The sequence below is a fragment of the Castanea sativa genome, chromosome 2 (genome assembly GCF_040712315.1).
Source record: "Castanea sativa cultivar Marrone di Chiusa Pesio chromosome 2, ASM4071231v1".
In the NCBI taxonomy this organism is placed as follows: Eukaryota; Viridiplantae; Streptophyta; class Magnoliopsida; order Fagales; family Fagaceae; genus Castanea; species Castanea sativa.
The window spans coordinates 17,510,291-17,530,639 of record NC_134014.1 but is presented as its reverse complement, the minus strand read 5'-3'; the positions used below and the strand labels follow the sequence as shown (position 1 = coordinate 17,530,639).

At 36.6% G+C, this 20,349-nt stretch overlaps 2 protein-coding genes across 2 annotated transcripts; one reads left to right on the top strand and one right to left on the bottom strand.

Moving 5' to 3' along the window:
• Positions 1 to 6,128: 6,128 nt before the first annotated feature.
• On the bottom strand, positions 6,129 to 10,519 carry LOC142624279 (ethylene receptor 2-like). The gene is made up of 3 exons (XM_075797806.1): positions 9,994 to 10,519; positions 7,609 to 9,507; positions 6,129 to 6,919 (listed from the first exon to the last, which is right to left on the bottom strand). Exons 2-3 carry the CDS (start codon positions 9,361 to 9,363, stop codon positions 6,377 to 6,379), a joined length of 2,298 nt encoding a protein of 765 aa, XP_075653921.1. The 5' UTR covers positions 9,364 to 9,507; positions 9,994 to 10,519; the 3' UTR covers positions 6,129 to 6,376.
• Positions 10,520 to 17,239: 6,720 nt separating this feature from the next.
• LOC142624969 (uncharacterized) lies at positions 17,240 to 19,597 on the top strand. The gene is made up of 4 exons (XM_075798687.1): positions 17,240 to 17,431; positions 18,707 to 18,929; positions 19,050 to 19,135; positions 19,217 to 19,597. The coding sequence occupies exons 1-4, from the start codon at positions 17,240 to 17,242 to the stop codon at positions 19,595 to 19,597; spliced, it is 882 nt and encodes a 293-aa protein (XP_075654802.1).
• Positions 19,598 to 20,349: the final 752 nt, after the last annotated feature.

Here is a 20,349-nt window from a genome sequence, read left to right as displayed (position 1 = left end):
CTCAAGCTAATGGCCAAACCGAAGTGACGAACAGAAGCTTGCTAAAAATTATCAAAACTCGGCTTGAGGGGGCAAAGGGTGCATGGCTAAAGAGCTGCCTAACGTTCTATGGGCATACAGGATGACCACAAGAGTGCCAACGGGAGAAACACCATTCAGACTAACATTTGGAATTGAAGCCGTCATACTAGTGGAAATAGGACTGACGAACATCCAGATCAAAGCATATGAAGAGCAGCGGAACCACCAAGAACTCAACAATAATTTGGATCATCAAAACCCATAAAGATATAACACACACACACACACACACACACATATATATATATAATATGTTTATTTGTTAGGATTTATATATGAATGTGCTGTAGTTTTTTTTTTTTTCATTATCAAATTTTACTTATAATTCTCATGTAATTATGTTAGTAATTAGATAAAACGATTATATTATAAAACTTTTAAGTCCTAATGTAACCATTTATGCATCTAAAACTTTGTTAATACCCATTTTTGCGACACATTCTTTATAAGCCCGACTCAATCGAGCCCAACCTCATTATGGGTCCAATTCTTGTATTATATTATTTTTTATTCTTTTAAGCATAACCCAAGCCTATGAAACATATAGGGGAAATTAAGGAAGTGTGGTTTGGAGAGTATGGGTCGGTTTCTTTCAGACCTTTTGCATGAGCCCAACCCATGCGTTGCTACCAACTGGGCAAGGGACACTGGTAGCACCTTAAACTCATGGAAGAAGTCTTGTACTCAAAATTTCCATTGTAAAAGAGTCTTTATGCCCTGGCTGACCGTGGCCCAACTTTGCTGCTCTACCATTTTTTTGAGTAAAACAAATAGCTGGCCCTAAGTAGCTGGCCTTATTTGCTGCAACAACCAAATTCAAATTCCAAGGGCCTGCCATGTCTAGGAAACATCAGCCCATGAATTTAAGCCACCCCATTTCCCAAATTATGCAAAAAACAAGCCAACCCTCTTACCCAATTAAAGCAAATCTGACCATAACCTCTTTGATTGAGACCTTGGGGTTCAAAGTCTCTTTTATTAACCAAAAACCAGTCACTTAGAGCACCCCAAACTCACAAGAAAAGGACAATCCACGTTCTACCTTTAGAGCTGAAACTTTAGAGCAAAAGTCCATTCAGCTAGCTAAGATTCTCAAAATTCTGAAGCTTAGGGGTGGAAAGAAGAGTACAGGGGAACCTTCCCTCTCTTCATCACAACCTCTCTCAATTTCCTCTTCTCGTTGACTGTGGGTCAAAGTTTTGGACCTGTGTGCTTTTTCTGCATTTTCTTATATTTCAGTTATAGCATTTTAATTTCTCTCTTATTGAAACACTATTAGCCTTTTGTTCATTACACATTTGTAATTTTGGGTTTGATTCTCCACAAACAAGCATTTCTAAAGAATCTAATGGGAGATTTGGGCTACTTTTGCATTTTTGGCTCTTGTCGCAAAATGTCTCTGACAAACTTCAAACATCAACAAAAACAATATCTAATTATGGAATTTATTACATAATTTTTTCAAAAATTTATTTCTTATACATGTAGTTTTATGTAAAATAATAAATTATCATAGAATTTGAGTTGATCTGGACCATTTTAAAGTTAGGGTTTCTTTTTTTAATATTCAAATAAAAAAATTTTCTTATTTCTTATTTATTTTAAATCCTTGTTTTTCTTTTGTAATTTTTTGACATTGTGGAACACCTATAAAAAGAGGAAACTGTTTTTTTTTTCCCATATTTTTCAATTAAGTTTCACAAATTTTTTTAAAAAAATGTTAATGCAAAAACCCTATGTGTGATAGAGGGAGGGGGAGTTTTTGTTGGGCCTCATCCACTCCTAACAGTAAACCATCTAAACTCAAAATTTAGCTTGGATACTCGTGACTAGCACGTGATTAATTACAATGGCACCCAACTAAATATATTTGTTAACGGATTAATTAAGCCTTTTTTTAGAATATTAATTAAGCCTTTAGTAACCAAAAAAATTAAGCCTTTTGTAACAACCTTATGGTGTGACAGTTGGAGTATTTAAACTTGTACCCATCTCCTGGTATTGTTTTTGTGGTCTAGGAGTGTATAAAATACTAATGTATTTTACATCAGAAATGTAATGCATAATGTCTATAAATACTGATGTACAAATTCTCCAGAATGTTATGCAATTCACTCTCAAATTCATTGTTGTTATTCTCTCATTCTTAGATATTTTAATTAGTTCTATGCATTCATTATTTAATACCTGCACAACTGCTTCTGCTATAGCAAAGCTTTCAGTGATCAGTTGATGTTGATCAATGGAATGGGATGTACCCTCTTCTTTTAGTTTACATGTTTTGGTGATTAGTTATAAAATAAACAGAAGAAAGGGATAAAACCTCTCTATCGTCTTTGTTAAGCAAATAGCAGATTCGTTTCCTAATTGACACTAATCTAGCTTTCTGTGCTTTTTACATAACGTAGAGTGAGACAAAAAGAAAGTCAAAACCTAGTTATACTTGAGGTTACAAGTTCCAATAGCTACAGAGAGTAATAAAACAGTGCCAGTTTTCGAAGAATATAAGCAACGCGTTGGGCATAGTGTAGGAGTCTATCATATAGGAGCATCTCATTGTTATCGAAAGGTCCTATGAAGGGACTAAGCACCTAATTATTATTATTAATATAATATTCAGGTTTGCCACCTTTTCTGGTTATAGTGGATCAGTAATCTATTAACTATTAAGCATACATTTAAACAGCAAAGTCCAAATTACTCAATTCAGAAAACTTACTTATTTTAAGATAAGTGCTAAGCAAGTTTAGAAGTTCTCTCCATATTGGGCCAAGAGCAGCAGCAGCTTTTTCTAATATAGTATGGAGTATTTTTAGAGTTCCAAAAAGATTTAAATAAATAAAATAAAAAGACAAATGAAGGAAGCTCAGATCTACTACAAGCCAAAAATGTATATACAAATACTTTAATAAGCTTTGTTTTCAGGATTACTAAAGTATTTTGTTTAGAGTAATCCTATCAACACAATTTCTTTTTCTTTTTTTCTTTTTTTGCAACAAATCTCATAGTTGTTGGATTCGTTGATTGAAAGATATACACAACAGAGCATTCACATTAATTTTTGTAAAATTTAATAAGCTCACATTTTAGACAACCAACTCCTAAAACCTCTTAGTGTAAATTTACATAATTATTGTACCTTTACAAATGAATATTTTAATGATTCTCTACTTGTTTTGATTTCAAAGGAAGATCATAAAGTGATTATTTGAAATAATAATAAAAATTGATAATAGAATAGTATTTTAATAAAATGTAGTGTAAAATAAATAATCTAATGTGAAGTATTTTAAAAAGTAAGTACGTATAAACTTAAAAAAATAAGTTTGTATACTAAAATAGATTTTTAAGAAATTATACAAATGGATGTGAATGCTTGGTGTGGGAAGATCCTTACCTTTTTATTAACTACTCACAATTGATTATTTTAATAATTGTAAAATTTATTGCAAATATGTGGTATGCATAACACAATCCTGTGCCTTTCTAGATCTTTTCCTGTTGTACTTTTTCAACATACATAGCCCTTTGACACAAACTTTTTAGCCCTATCAAAGCAAAGATTTAACTAATGCCAATATAGGATTAAATAATGCAAATAGGATTTAACTAAGTCCATCTATCCCTCTCTCAAAAGTTTATTCCGTAAAAGAAAAATAAATTAACTCAGGTGCTAGATTCACTTCATGCAACCCAATGTCATGAAAGGCCCAACTTTATCCTATTTTATTTTACTTTAGGATGCAGAGAACCTGGCACAACAATCAAATACTAAATAAAACAAAGCTAAGGAGATTTTTATTAGTTTTTGGAAGAAAAGTGGATGTTTACTAGGCAAATAAAATTTATGGAGATAGTTGCATGATAGAATTGAGACCCATCATCCGTAATGGAACACACATCAAATTGTTTTTTTTTTTTTTTTTTCTCCAAGCCATTAATTTTGACCAAGTTGTTGCTTCCCAAGAGACAGCACCTCTTGGTAATTTTCAAATATGGTGGAGCCAGGAGGCTAACTTCACGCACATGATATTGTCTTAGCGAGTGGATCTCTATGCACCGACAATTAGACCAGCAGCTCGATATGCATTTGACGTTTTTGATGCTCAAGACTTTGAGGGTTTTTCTGGGGTTTAGCTCAGATGGTGTGCTTATTAAACCATGTATTTTTTCACATAGGATTAGTTAAGATGTGAAAAAGAAACCAGAATGTAGAGAGACAACATTTAACGCCCATTGAATTGTGGGAATATAAAAGTGGGTGGTCGGTAGGATCCATTGAGAGTGATATGCCTAAGATCTAATCCCATAATGTTGACAAGGATTTCACCAACCTAATAATGATTCAAGATGAGCCACCACCTTATACCACTTTTACAAGAAATGTAGTAGAGCAATTGATAGGCAAAAGTGATGGATAGAAGAGAGAGAGAGAGAGAAGAATGCGTGTAGGGAATTAGTCAGTAATCCAAATGGATGTAAATGTCTAAAGTCCTCCAAATATAATAATGATGATATAGAATCAATTGGCCATTGTTGATGAATATCAAAGCAAGTTCCTGTTTTGGGCTGAGATTTTTGTGGGATGAGGAAAGGGTCCACGTGACATGATAGTGAAGCAAAAGAAAAGAGTCCATAATCGTACTAAGATTCATGCATGGTTTCAAAACAAGTAACCACAATGAAGAAAATTGACCCATACTCTTACACAACTTTCGGAATCCGTATCTTTGGCAATAATGGGATGTTGTACAAGTAATCTTCATCTTTGTTTCCCCCTTCCCCTGAATAGAAGTAATCTCCATTGCCAATGAGTTACCCAACCCCAAATTTTTGCTTACAAAAAACTTATCACGGCAAACTTCATTTTAAAACATGATCTACTTCAAAAATTGTGTAACATCCTCTCTAAAAATATTCGAAGTTAAATTAATCTTTGGGGCAAGCCATGGATTACTATCCTATGCTTTTAGTAGAGTTACATTCTACCTCTCTCTTTCTAATAATTATTTTATGTATTGGTGAATTCCAGTTAACTCAACTGTTAAAATCTCTGATAGTTGTATAAGAGATCTGAGGTTCAATCCCCGCCTACACCAAAAACTGATTAGTGTCTTGGTCTGATAATAAAGAGTTATCATCAGGAACGGACGCCATAAGTTGAAACTTTCTCAAAAAGAAAAAAAATTATCTTATGTATTGAATCATCAAATATATTCATTTTATCTCAATATATGAATCTAACTGTATAGGACTCACGCTATGAAAGAAATGATACACATACCAATGCATGAAACACTCTCTCAACATGGCAAATACATGCCATAGAAAGCTAATAAGACATGTATAAAACAAGCAAAAGGCAGCAATGTCCTTCGAAACAGATGCTCTACTGTAGCTTTCGTGTTAGTAATATTCTAACAAATCATTGCTACAAAAAATGTAGACAATATAACATTTAGTATCAATGTCCTTGGATACTCATTTAGTAGTTTTCGCATTACTAAAGTGCTAATGAATTACTATTACATAAAAAGATCTTAACCGAAAAAGAAAGTCTCATTGAATACCTTCGCTGTTTTACAATGCAGCACATATTGCTTGTTATGAATGACAGTGAATTGATAACGCTACAAAACATTGGTCCCTATGACTATGAGTCCCTATTACAATTTTCATTTTCAAGGAAAGCACCCTAATTCATTTCAATTTACAATCTTATCATTAATCTATAAAATGATTGCTATAACAAAAAACAAACAGTTGTAAGACAAAAAAAACAAACAGTTGTATCCAATGCTTAAAGCTTCCACTTCTGCAACATTAGGACTATAAAGTGATTACTGAAAAATAATAATTACTAAAAGATTATACATTTTCATTTTCGGATGCCCCCAACAGTATCCTTAAATTTCCCAATGTTGCATCTAACCTCAGGTTAGTGTACTTGAATGTGCTCTACAATAGTATGAAAAATCTGCAAATCAAACTTGCAAAATTTTGACCATGCAGATATCTTTTCATTAGAGGGGCGTGTTCAACTTTAATTACCTGTGATTAGATCATGCAATTATAATATAACTCAAACCACATAAAGGTACAAGAAGTGACCTAATTTTGTATAGCATTTTGACTTTGAATGTTGTTTGTATAACATCTGTGTGCTAGACGCCTTGTGGGGGCATTGGGGGTGCCAAATAATGTTATTTTTCTTATTTTTATCAAGAACCCCTGAAGGATGTATAAGAATCCTGACCACTGTTATTCTCTAACTTACAGCCTGTCATCGGACTAATCATACAACTTTGTTTGCTTGAATCAGGACTCTTCTAAGCTCATTTGCAATACCTTGCAACAGAACCGGTTTCCGAATGATTCCATTAATTCCAATATGCATACATCTTTCCCACACATCTTCATCAGCACTAGCTGTTAAGGCAACAATCAGCGGCCAACAACGGCTACGAAACTGTCGAAGTCTTGCTGCAACTTCAAACCCATCCAAATCGGGCATGTGAAGATCTAAAAGAATGATTTGGATAGAAGAACCTGTAGGGCCAATAGCACCAAGGCATTCTAATCCAGACGATACGGCAGTAACTGTGCAACCTAGCTTTTCAAGCAACTTTCGTGTCACGGCCCTGTTCACGTCATCATCATCAGCTAATAAAACTTGTAAGCCTCTGAAAAGAGAGTTAGAAAGAGGCTGCTCTGAAGATTCTCCAGGTTCTGAGATTGCTATTGCAATGGATGGTCGGAGTTGGAAGCGAAGGACAAGTGCCATGCTTTGAGCAAGACCTTGAGGGCTAGGAACAAGTCGTATGTTACCTTGCATTAACTGCAACAATAATAAGTTATCAGAATCATCAGATAATTTAAATTTAAAAAAATAAAAATAAAATAAAAAACAGGCTACTTTCAGTTGCTTCAGCAGTGTTTGAAGTTAAAAATGTATAAAGTTCTGAATCCAACTGAAACAGTACTAGCAGTAGACCCTTCTCAAGGTGTGAGATACATGCATGTCAGAAAAAATATGAGAAGTTCTATTTGCCATGATGGTTCCATCTTGTAATAATGCAAGTATACAAGTAACCCTTTACGAATTGAATAAATTGATTCATCACAATGTCTTTCTGTTCACCAAAATTTAAAAACTATAAAACCATTTTGAGGATCTCAGCCATAAAGATACCCAATCCAACAAACATAAAAGGACACTATGTTCTTCCCCCCCCCAAAAAAAAAAAAAAACAAGCAGTTGTGCATAATGTGGACAATCAATGCCAGCTACGGCTGATCCAAGATAAACAATAAATTCTGTATACACTAAGAAAACATGTGAATTGGAATATCATAGTAACCAAAACAGCTTCAGTCCTTGTCCTTTGCAAGCAGTCAATCAAGACTCAAGAGGCCATTATAATACGTTTGGTTTCAAGAACAACTTGTCTACATTTATAACTAATCAGGACCAATTACCAGATGAAGGAACAAATAAAATGCACACACAAAATCCATCATTCTCACCTGTACTAGCTTTTTGCAAATGCTGAAGCTCAAGCTTTCCTCAAGGCCGTCACTGGGGTATCTCCTACCAACAGGCTGTGCAATAGAAATTGCACCCTCCGATTGAGAACCATTATTGTTTATCCCAATCTCAAATCTAACATATACATCCCCATCAGAAGAGCCATGCCTCCAGGCCGACCATCTTTGGTCATTCCTTCCCTGACTTCGACTCTCTTTTAAAACCTGGAAAATTACAAAACCCCCTCCATTGTTTCCATTCAACAGGTTCCCAACCATATGCAGAATCACCTGAAAAACCCTTCTTTCATCACCCATTACATGATCAGGCAGTGTCTTCTCAACCTCAATTGCAAAACCAAAGCCTTTATAAACACACAAGCACTTAGCTAGGCAAGCTGCTTCTCTTATCATGGCATGTAAGCGAAATGATCTCATCTCTAATGGAAATCTTCCACTATCTTTCCTAGAATTGTCCATCACATCATTTATCAGGGTTGATAGAACATTGCTGGTCCTCACCATTGTGTCCACAATGGTTTGTTGATCACTACTCATATTCTCATCCTGCATCATTGAAAGCAAACCCAAAATTGAGTGCATTGGCCTCCTCATCCCATCGCTCATTACCTTTTGAAAGGAATTTCTTGCCTGGCTTGCCATCATAGCATTCATTTTTTCCTGTTGCAAGGCTCGATTTCGCTCGGCCAATTTCTCTCTCATGAGCTGCGACTCTTCAAGAAGAGCAGCATGGGAAAGAGCCACAGCCACCTGATCAGCAACTACCTTAATAATCTCAATTTCCTGGCTGCTCCAAGATCTAGGTTGTCCACTTGGAAGAACCAAAACTAATATTGCATAACAAGCCTGTCTCATCTCAGGAGTTCCTCCTTTGAAATTGGAAACCCGAAGCATTGGCATTCGAATTGCAGCTACTGGTCCTGGCTCACCTGTCTCTCCACTGCTTGCAGCGGCAAGTGCTGAGTCGGGGCTAAGGATATTCACTTCATCGCTCCCCTTGATCCTTACAACATCTGGAACGGTAATTGGTATAGAACAATTATATGAATCTGAATGATTCCGCCTCTCATAAGCCTCATGGGTCAAGTTCATCTCTGTTTTATTCTCATTAGGCATCCAAACTGCACAGTTCTGCAAACCCAGTGTCTCAGATAGCTCATTTAGGGTTGTGTACAAAATTGTATGTCTATTAAGGGATTTCCGAATCTCTTGAGTAAGCATCCGAACATGCAACCCAGCTTCTTTCTGCTTCATAATAATTCCAACCTCTCGTCCTAGATCCCAAGTCTTCTTCTTCAACATGAATTCCCTCACCTTGACTTTGAGAAGCAAAGGGATGAGAGTGATGAGTGTGATAGCAGTGGCACATGAGACCAAAGCAGTGAGAATCTTGAAGACCGTGAGAGCCAGCATTAGCTGAAATGGGTGTGGACCATAAGTCCAGCCATTGAGCAAGTGGGTCAGTCCACACAGAACAATGAATGAAATGAACTGAAAGAGAACCCATTTGAACGGGACGTTTGAGCAGCTAACAAAGTAAAGCAGCTCAATGGGTATCGAGAAGTAGGCCACAGCAATCAAGAAATCACTCACTTTCTGACACTCCAGAATGCTCTCAATACTCCACAAGCTACCCTCATCCTCACAGTTACATCGGGGATATCCGTTATCGGCTGCAGATACCGACATTATAAGAAGTGAAATCAACAGCCCAGATGCCAATGCCTTTGACATTGTGCATCCAAAGAAAAATGTCCCTTCAATCCATTTAGCAATAGACTTTCAATCCTCCACAACCCCAGCAGCAACAATAATAAACTTCTGAAAAAACTATGTATTGAATTATAAACTCAAATGCCAATCTACAATTCTCATTTCCTGTAAAAGAAACATGTGCAGCAAAATTGGAAAGCTTATTTAAAATCTAAAGGAATTCAACGGAAATGCTTTAAGATCTAACACACCAACCATCTATATATATAAACACTAATTTCTTTTTAAATACTCTTAAGAATTTAGCTTAATTCTCTTTCTCCATAATTTGTCCCTAATCACTTAAATATTACAACTATTTTATTCCATAACAAATTCATGAATAGCACAGTGAAGAAGATGACGACATTTTTCTCCACCAAATTAATATACCCAAAGAAAAAAAAACAAACAAACAAACAAAAACAACAACAACAACACCACCAAGCCAAAGACCCTCCAGGAAAAGAAACAAAAAACAAAACCCACAAGCAAGATATCATTAAAAAATCAAGCTTTAAAAATAAAAAATAAAAAACCCACCAACCTTTACAAACGAAAAAAACCGGAAAAAAAAAAATCCAGAAATGCAGGTCAAAGTAGAAAACGCACCTGAAGAGGCACAAGTCACAATACAAAACCCAGTTTGTAGATTTTCCAATCAAACCCAGCTTCAGATCTTATGCTTCACACATGCAAAGCGTTTAAACTCTGCAACCCATTTTTTTTTATAGCTCTTCTTCAACAACAATCAGCACCAAATCCCCACCTTTCATTTGCACATGTCAGCAACACCCCTCCTCCACCACCACCACCACCTCATCTTCTTCCATTAGATTAAAAACCATGTAAATTGCTCATACAAGAAACAAAAAAGAAACAGACTTTGTTTCTATTTTTGTTTTTTTTTTTTTTTTGCTCCAAACTCTTCAGCTACCTCTCTTTACAACACCCAAAATATTAAAGAAGGCAACTTTCTTTTTCTTCACCAAAACACTTTCATATTATTCATCTTCTTCTTCTTCTTCTTCTTCTTCTTCTTCCTCCCTCTTTGTTTTTCAAATTTCAAACAGACCCAAAAGCCCAACAAAAACAAAAACAAAAAAAAACCGCTTTGGAGAGAAAGAGAGAGAGAGAGAGAGGGAGAGAGAGGTTGTCCGCGCCGTTGTTTTTGTAGGGAAGGAAAGAGTAGGAGAAGAAGGAAATAAAAAGGGAGAAGGGAGAGAAGGACAAGGTGGGGAAGGAGAGAGAGAAGTGTGGGGCCCATGGGGGAGTTACATGAAGAGAACTTGGACGCTCTTTTGAAACATAACGTCCTCGTCAGAACCAAAACAATTTTACTAAACAAACAGGAATTCTTTATGAATTCTTTTTTCTTTTTTTTCTTTTTTCTTTTTTGGATTCTCTCTCTCTCTCTCTCTCTCCAAATTCCAAACGTTTCTTTCTTTCTTGTTGAACCAAATCCGCTTTACATGGTACAGAACTAGTAGTGAAGTGTGGTCTAGCATACTACCAACCATTGTTATTAATACCGTTTCGGACCCCGTTTCGGTTTGTCCAGTGGAATGGAATATTTCGATGCCGTATTTGATTTTAGTTTTAAGGTGTTTCAAAAATTAAATTATATATATTCTTGTAAAACATAAAATTGTCAATTCTAATAAATAAATAACTAAATTTCAAATAATACAAATCATTTAGTCTTAACTCTTAAGTCTTAAACATCAATATAACATCTATTTAACATCACACAATAAGAAGATTTACAAGACAATAACTAAACATCAAATAATACAAAACATTTAGTCTTAACTTTTATGTCTTAAACCTCAATACAACATCAAACAATAAGAAGATTTATAACAAGTCATTACTCATTACATAAGCACATAATAATTAATAACTAATAAGCCAACAAAATTTATAACATAATATTAGCCATCAAATTTTTTTTTTTTTTTTTTTTTTTTTTTTTTCCATAGGCCAAATCATGTACCGGCCGGAATTCACATCTCGGCCGGAATTGGCCGGAATGGACCGGAATGGCCGGAATGGACCGGAATGGCCCGAAATCTGGCCCGAGGTGGAACGTTGGGTATTCCGGTACCGGTTTGCATACCGGAACGAAAAATTCCGGCCGTTCCGGCCGGAACGGAACGGAATCAATAACAATGCTACCAACTATAGTATATTGCCCTTCATTTTCTCAGTTTCATCTGTTTTATCCACTTTTTTTACATCCACTTTTCTGTTTTTTTTAATAAATAATAGAATTTTAACTTATGTAACGATAAATCTTTATCATTATATCAAAACTATAATTAATTTTTGATATAAGTAATGTTTAAATCTTAAATCTCTTATACAATAATAAAAAAATTTACTAATTGTTCTAACCAAAACCTCACTCATTAACTTTTATATTTCAAACATGGATAAATTCTTTTTACTTTTTAAAATGTGAACATCATTAGATCAATTGTGGATATTGTACAAGGCAGTGAATGACTGGACATAAAATTAGCATAAATGAATATTATGTCAAATATATTTTTTGGAATATAAAGAACCAATCAGTTTCTTGTCTTTGGTCCAATTATTTTATTTTCAGTTCCTAAAACATCTTGAATATCTCATATAGATAGATAATAGGACAAATGAAACTTTAAATCTTCGAGTTTACAACTTAGGGCAAAAGTTGAGTACACAACTCTTGTGTAGCAAACCCATTTAAAAGTCAATATACAATAATTATTTGACATGTGTCTAAATTCAAACAATTATAATGCACATGTTATCGAACGCAAGTCAGTCCCTACAACTTAGGGGTCGTTTGATAACATTGTTCTAATAATATTGTTCGTATTTTTTAAAAAATACGTATAGACGAAAAACTGTATAAAAATACGTGTAATATTATTTAAAAATTAAAAACATATATTTAAACATATGTACCAAACAAGTTTTTATTCTCCAAGTCCAATAAATATACTCCAATGTCTTCAAAAGAACTAAAATTCTATTAGTAGGATTAGCTTTTCATTTTTGTTTTTGTTTTTTTTTTAACTATTAAATGGGGATTTTTTTTTTTTTTTTTTTTTTGAGGAAGATATTAGGTGCGGAAGTTGGTGCCACGTGTCCAGTGCAGGAGCTGGCTATGAAGCTACTCTTGCTTATATTACAGGAGGGGCGTGTGAGTTTAACTTCCCGGAGGGTCGGGTTCACTCCGATGTGATGGGCATAGTGTGGTCTGTTTGGCTGCCTGGAATATCATACTCCAAAGTCGAATGACATCACCAATGCATGACCATTCTACATTTTACAAATTCTTCTCTCGGTTACTAAATGGGGGAAAGGAGGGGGGGGGAGTTCACTAACTGTTTATACTTTATGTCTCTAATTCTAAAATATCCTATACTAATAAGTCATAAGGGAATTATTAAAATATATTATGTTCTTTATCTTTCATCATTTTAATTGTGATTTTTTTCCCATAAAAAAAAAAAAAAAGTGATTATAGTGTTTTGTCTCTCTCCTACCAATATTGAATTTAATATACCATGCACTGTTCCAGTGTATTTGACATAAACTTTTAATAGTAATTTTTAGTTTTTAGCTTTTATATATAACTTTTTAAAACTTCACTTTTTTCACTTTTTTTTTTTAAATATAGGTATATTTAACATATTTTTAACAAAAAATTTCAACAAAAAACTAAATAAGTTGTTCTCAAACAGACACTATAATTTTTTTTTTTTTTTTTTGTTCTCTCTCTTAAGTATACGAATTGGCTTATTGGCAATATTTATTATAGAAAAGTAAGAAAGATTCTCCATAAAAAAAAATTAAGTATAATTCAAAGAGCATCTTTGTGGATCCCAATTAATTAGCATAATTGGTAAGACCTTGGTCATTGAATAAGAAATTAGGGGCTCAACCCACCTACACCATAAACTATTTGATGTCTTAGCTTGAAGATAAAAAAAAAACAATCATCATAAAGTAGACACCATGAGTTAAAAAATTAAATATTATCATTCCCAAAAAAAAAAAAAAAAAACAAAGAGCATCTTAAAAAAACAAATGAAAGATGTATCACTAATTTTTTTTTTTTAAAGAAAAAACAAATATCCACATTTCTTCATATTCTCTGTAAGTGCTCAAAAAATAAAGGCCCAAGCCCACTAAGAACAGTGATGCCTTGTCTTTCAAACCAAACCCAAACAATAGAGTTTCTTGAAAGAGAGTGATAAAACACTTCAAGTGCAATTCTAAACTAAGTCCTAGCTTGTAGCCAATCAGACGAGAGTGATAGAGAAGTGAAGTATAAGTGATGATTGAGAAAAATGCTCTCCTCGAGTAAGTCCGAAGATTGATTTCTTATATATGAATGTTACCAGTAATACATTGTTTACTTCCTAGCTTTCTATATTCCAAAAAAAGCCCCCTCCTTCTGGGAGGTTCCCTCTCTTTTATATCCTCCTTTCTTGCATCATAACTCTCCACTTGTACACCTTTAAACATTTCTCAGGGTACTTGTCCCACCACAACTCTGCTGAAGGTGGTAGAAAGGGCTGCTAGCTGTGAAGTCACTGTTTAGGTGTCATTTCCACTATAATGCAGCTGATATAGTTGGTATGAAGCATTCAATGCAGAGGTAGGAAGCATATCTTTCAAGAAACTTCCTGCCACGTCCTTTGCCCCTTCCATGGTTCCCTTTTCCCTTTCTGGGCCTTTATAGGGTACTAACTAGCCTGTTTCTGCTTCCATCCTCGGGCAAGTGGACTCCTCGAGTCTAACTCATCTATTCGGGCTGGCTTATACATGGTTTTCCACAATCTAATACTCTATGCTCCTTGGACCCCCACACCCCCCACCCCCACATTCTCTATCAAATAAGCTTTCATGGTTTTTGTCTTCCTATTGAAATAATTATTTCCCTCCAAATTATGTTGGATTATATAGGAAACGGTTATTTTATAGGAATGGCAATGAATATGAAAAAAACTTTTTCCAAACTCAAACCCTCTAACTATTTTACGTTCCAAGCCCTCACAATACCTATTAAATTTTAGAAATTTATTTTATATTCATCTCATTTATATTTGAAAAATCAAAATCGGTAAAATAACTAACCCAATTATGTTATTATGAGTTGAGTCAAATAGGATGGATCAAGTCAATTTAACCTTCTTAAAAAAAAAAATCAATTTAACCTAAAATTATATATATATATATATATATATATATAATAGGCTAAAATTATTATTTTCATCTATAAAGTTTGCGTGAAGTTTGTTTTTTTGTCTCTAAACTTAAAGTAAAAGGATTAAAAAAAATTAAACTAAGAAATGAATGGAAAACTTGTTATGGGGGAGATAGAGCGTATTTATGTACACACTGGGCCGGAGGCCCAATCCGAGGACATTAAACAATCCGAGAATAGGTAAATATCTTACTAAGGGTCCGTGTTGGTATATAGAGAGGTAAAGTCTGATCATGATCATCCAAGAAGGTGGTCTGAGGAGGAATATTTCCTCGGTTTAGCTAAGCGGAGGTCGGAATGTATTGTCTGCTGTCTAGAGGCAACATCCCATGGGACTCTGTTGATAAGGATATGCACCACAAGATTATAGGACAAAAGAAAACCATGAAATATCTAAAGGCAAAGCTGCTACCACAACATTAAATGCCCTACAGCTAACTCTCTGGCCGTATTAATGAAGAAGTGATGTCTACGTAGCATGGCTCAACCTTACAGCTGTTTCCAAAGGCTTCAGGAAGGTGTTAATGGGACAAGTATTCAAACGAACAAGCTGATCCATACGTGGAGGTTAGAGAGAGAAGGAAGAATGGTATAAAAGGTAGAGGAAACCCCCAGAATGGAGGGATCAGAGAGGAAGTAGAAAAAACACTGTAGAGCAAAGAACAATATTTGTAATCTATCTTTAAGTGAGATATACAGAAGAATTAGCCTGCTCGGATTGAGTCCGATGACGATTTTCCTTATATAAAATTGTTTCATCTTTACTTTTTGGTCATCTTGGCCCATTGCAATTGATAGACAAACTCATTAGAACCTAGATTTCAAACACACTCTCTACAAATTCATTGTATTGAGCTCTTTAAGCCTATTTCCTTTCTGTTTTGGGCTTAGGTGCAAACTACAACCTTACAATTGGCGCCATCTGTGAGAAATCTTGTGTTTTAGTAAGTTTAACGTTATGGTAGGATTAGGTCCACACCAAGCAGAATCGATGGGGTCCCAGCGTCAAGATCACTTCCTGAATCTTGAAAGAAGTAGGGACTGGGAGGGAAGTGTACACACCACCCACACTAGCAAGAGTCAGTCACGAGGTGGGAGCAAAGTCTCTTATGAGGAAAATGCTAGAGTCATGCAGTTGAAGATTGATCGTTTGAAGAAAAAGTTGCGCCACGAACGGTGAAGGCGAACTCCTTCCTTTTCTGACCCTTCTTCTAATGATGGTGGAGACAGTAGTTACAAGCCCAGGTCAAGGACTCCCCCTAGTAAGTCTTTCTCGTATGAGGAGGACAGCCCTCATGGCCTCAGAAGTAGGAACTCATCCTGTAAAGGCTTAGGAAATGACGCTATGAGCAGAGCATTGAACTAAATTTCCAGGTCACCATTCACACGTAGAATTGAAGGAAGGAAACTTCCTCGGCAATTCACTCAGCCAACGTTCACCATGTACAGTGGCCAAATAGACCCTGTGGAACATGTTAGCCACTTCAACCAGAGGATGGTTGTGCACTCTAGAATGAAGCTTTGATGTGCAAGATTTTCCCATCTAGCTTGGGACTCGTGGCAATGAGATGGTTTAACGTTCTAAGGGTAGGTTCTATTGATTCCTTTAAAGAACTCACCTCGGTGTTTGGATCTCGCTTTATTACAAGTAGTAGAGTTCCTCGGCCTTTAGATTCATTGCTACCTATAACCATGCGAGAAGGGGAAACCCTGAAAATGTACTCAGACAGATACTGGGAGATGTTTAATGAGATTAACGGAGACTTCGAAGATGTAGCAATAAGGATTTTCAAGGTCGGCTTGCTTGCCGATCATGATTTGAAAAAATCACTGACCAAAAAGCCTATGAGGAGTGTGCGCCGGCTCATGGACCGTATTGACGAGTATAAGCGGGTTGAGGAGGACCAACAGTAGGGGAAAAGGAAAGCGAAGGTTATCCCTTAGGAGATAAGGGATTTCAAGTCAGAAAGATACAACAATAACAGACCTCGAAGAGATTTTGCTAGGCAATCTAGGTCTACGGCTCCTTGGGTGGTCAGCATGGTGTTCTAAGAACTGGTACATCAAGTCTTGGAGAAAATTAAGAACGAGCGATACTTTAAATGGCCAAACAAGATGGCAGGGGACCCCATGAGGTGCAACTATAGTCTTCATTGTTAGTACCACCGGGAGAGGGGATATTCCACTGAGAATTGCAGGACTTTGTGGAATCATTTGGAGCAACTAGTCAGGGATGGAAGATTAAAACAATTTTTGTATCGGCCCAACGGGTAGGGAGACCATAAAGAGTTAGGTACTCAGGGGAATACTTCCTTAAGGCCTCCTTTGGGCACAATTAATGTCATCTTTGTTGCTCTTGGGAGGACCGATTCTCGTCCCTCCAGAGTGATGTCTGTAGCACGAACATTCACCGAGGACTCTAATTTTAGGCTGAGGAGGGCTAGAATGGATATGCAACTAGCATTGAGTTTTTCAGAATAGGATAAGATTGGGACCACACAGCCACACGATGATGCTTTGGTAGTCATGCTAAGGATAGGAGGGTATGATGTGAAGAGGGTGATGGTAGACTAGGGTAGTGGTGCAGAGATCATGTACCCTGACTTATACAAATGGCTGAATTTGAAACCAGAGGACGTGACAGCCTATGATTCACCATTTATAAGCTTTGATGGGAAAGTTGTCATTCCAAAGGGCCAGATTAGATTACCTATGCAAGCAAATTCAAAGGTGGTGGAAGTGGACTTCATCGTGGTGGATGCTTACTCTCCCTACATAGCCATTGTGACAAGACCTTAGCTTCATGCACTGGGAGTTGTTTCCTCAACTCTACATTTGAAGGTGAAATATATGTCGGGGGACCAGATTGAAGAGCTGGTTGGGAGCCAATTCACGGCTAAGCAGTGCATATCGGCTACAATTATGCATCAGCCTGAAGTTGAATCCTCGGTCTTTGCTGAGTGGAGCTCGTAGCAATCAAGGACCCCGGTCATGCCCATGGAGATAGTGTTAGAAGGGCCCGTGTGTGAAAATCAAGAGGAAATTGTTATTGACGATGATTCGAAGAAATTTTTTTAGGTCGGAGCTCAATTGCCTCCTCAAGAGAAGGAAAAGCTGGTCATATTTTTGAAAAAGAATATCGATATGTTCGCATGGAATGCTTATGAAGCTCCTGGTGTAAATCTAAATTTCATTTGTCTTCACCTAATTGTCAACCGGTTGTCCTCCCTAAGAAGCAGCCACTTCGGCGTTCATCTAAAGAGCATTTTGATGCTATTAAAGTGGAAGTGATCAAACTCAAGCAAGCAAGCGCTATCAAGGAAGTTTTTTATCCTGAATGGTTGGTTAATACAGTGGTAGTGAAAAAGAAGAATGGGAAATGGCGAGTATGTGTAGATTTCACAGATTTGAACAAAGCCTGCCCCAAAGACCCCTTCCCAATGCCTCGTATAGATCAATTGGTAGATGTCATCATGGGGCATTCTCGGATGAGTTTTCTAGATGCCTTCCAAAGATATTATCAAATACCCTTGGCCTTGAATGATCTAAAAAAATAGCCTTTGTATTCTCATAGGAAATTATCACTACAAAGTGATGCCTTTTGGTTTAAAGAACGTTGAGGCTACCTATCAAAGGATGATGACTAGGATGTTTGAGCCACAACTAGGTGAAAATATTGAGGTTTATGTAGATGACATAGTAGTAAAGAGTAAAATGGTGTCTGAACATGTGGGAGACTTGGGGAATATCTTTAAGATACTAAGGAAACACAAATTGCGCCTCAATACTTCCAAATGTTCCTTTGGCGTGGGATTAGGTAAATTTTTAAGTTATATGGTCACTCATCATGGAATTGAGGTCAATCCAGATCAGGTTAAAGCAATTAGTAGTTTGCTGCCACCTTAGAATCCTAAAGAGGTTCAAAATTTAACAGGAATGACTGCTGCCTTGAACCAATTCATCTCTCAGTCTGTGGACAGATGTAGGCCTTTCTTCTAGTTGTTGAATAAGTAGAAGGGATTTGAATGGACAGTGGAATGTGCTTTGGCTTTTCAACAGCTTAAGGAATATCTTTCTCAGCCACCTGTTATGTCTAGACTTGAGAATGATGAGATTTTGTTTGCTTATATTGTTGTGGCTTCTCATGTTATTAGTCTGGTGCTGGTACGGGTTGATAATGGTGTGCAGAGGCTAGTTTACTACATGAGCAAGTCATTGCACGAGGCCGAGATTCGTTACCTACCATTGAAAAAAGCCATTTTGGCAGTGGTGCACACTACGCGTAAGCTCCCCTACTACTTCCAAACTCATACAGTTGTAGTTTTGACCTAACTTCCGCTTAAACCAATACTTCATAACGCTGATTACACTAGAAGAATTACCAAATGGGGTACAATCTTAGGAGCTTTTGATATTAAGTACATGCCTCGCACCTCTGTTAAAGGTCAGGTTCTTGCAGACCTGGTGGCCGAGTTTGCTGAACCTTCGGTAGAAGAAAAAGAAGACAAGCAGAATATGAATGAAAAATTAGTTGGCATGGTCTCCCTGCAAGAGACTTCATCTTAGAAGGTGTATGTTGATGGTGCGGCAAATCAAAGAGGATTAGAAGTGGAGCTAGTTATAGTTTCTCCCGAGATGATCGTTATTGAAAAGTCCTTAAGGCTAAGTTTCTCAGCCACAAATAATAAAGCTGAGTATGAGGGCATATTGGTTGGGATGGCTGCGGTCCAGAAGGTAGGAGGAAAAACAGTGCAGATGTTCTTAGAATCAAAATTGATTGTTGGACAAGTGGAAGGAGAGTTGGAGGCCAGGGACTCGAGAATGCAAGAATACTTGAATCAAGCGAGACATTTACAGTCAAACTTTGAGTCTTTCACCTTAGTGCAAGTCCCTAGAAGCAGGAATACTCATGCTGATTTCCTAGCCACCCTCGTAACATCCTCGATGTAGAGCTTACCTCGGGTCATCCTTGTAGAAGACCTGTGTAAGCCTACTGAGATGAAAGGTGATATGGTCTGAGTTCATCAGGTCAGGGCGGGACCTAGTTGGATGGACTCTATAGTGCTATTCCTCAAGGAAGTATCTTGCCCAAGGAGAAGTTTGAAGTGGACAAGGTACGTAGAAAGGCACCTCGATTCTGGCTATCTGAGGACCAAAAGCTATACAAACACTCTTTTTCTGGACCATACCTGCTTTATATACACCCTGAAACAACAGAGCTACTTTTAGAAGAACTACATGAAGGGATTTATGGGAGTCATACAAGAGGTAGATCCTTATCTCACAGGGCACTCACCCAAGAGTAATAGTGGCCAAATATGTAGAGGGAAGCGCAAGAATATATGAAGAAGTGCGACCAATGTCAGAGGTTTGATACGAACATTCAACAACTGGGAGGCGCCCTCAATACCCTTTCCAAACCTTTGCCTTTTGCTTAATGGGGCTTGGATATCGTGGGACCCTTCCCTAAGGCAGTAGGGAATAAGAGATGGCTATTGGTTGGCATAGATTATTTCACCAAATGGGTTGAAGTTGAGCCACTGTCAAATATCAGGGACTTGGATGCAAAAAGATTGTTTTGGAAAAGTATTGTCACTAGGTTTGGAATTCCAAATACCCTCATCTCAAATAACGACCTTCAATTTGATAGTAAGGCTTTCAAAAGATATTGCTGTGATCTGGGCATTGCCAACAGATATCCC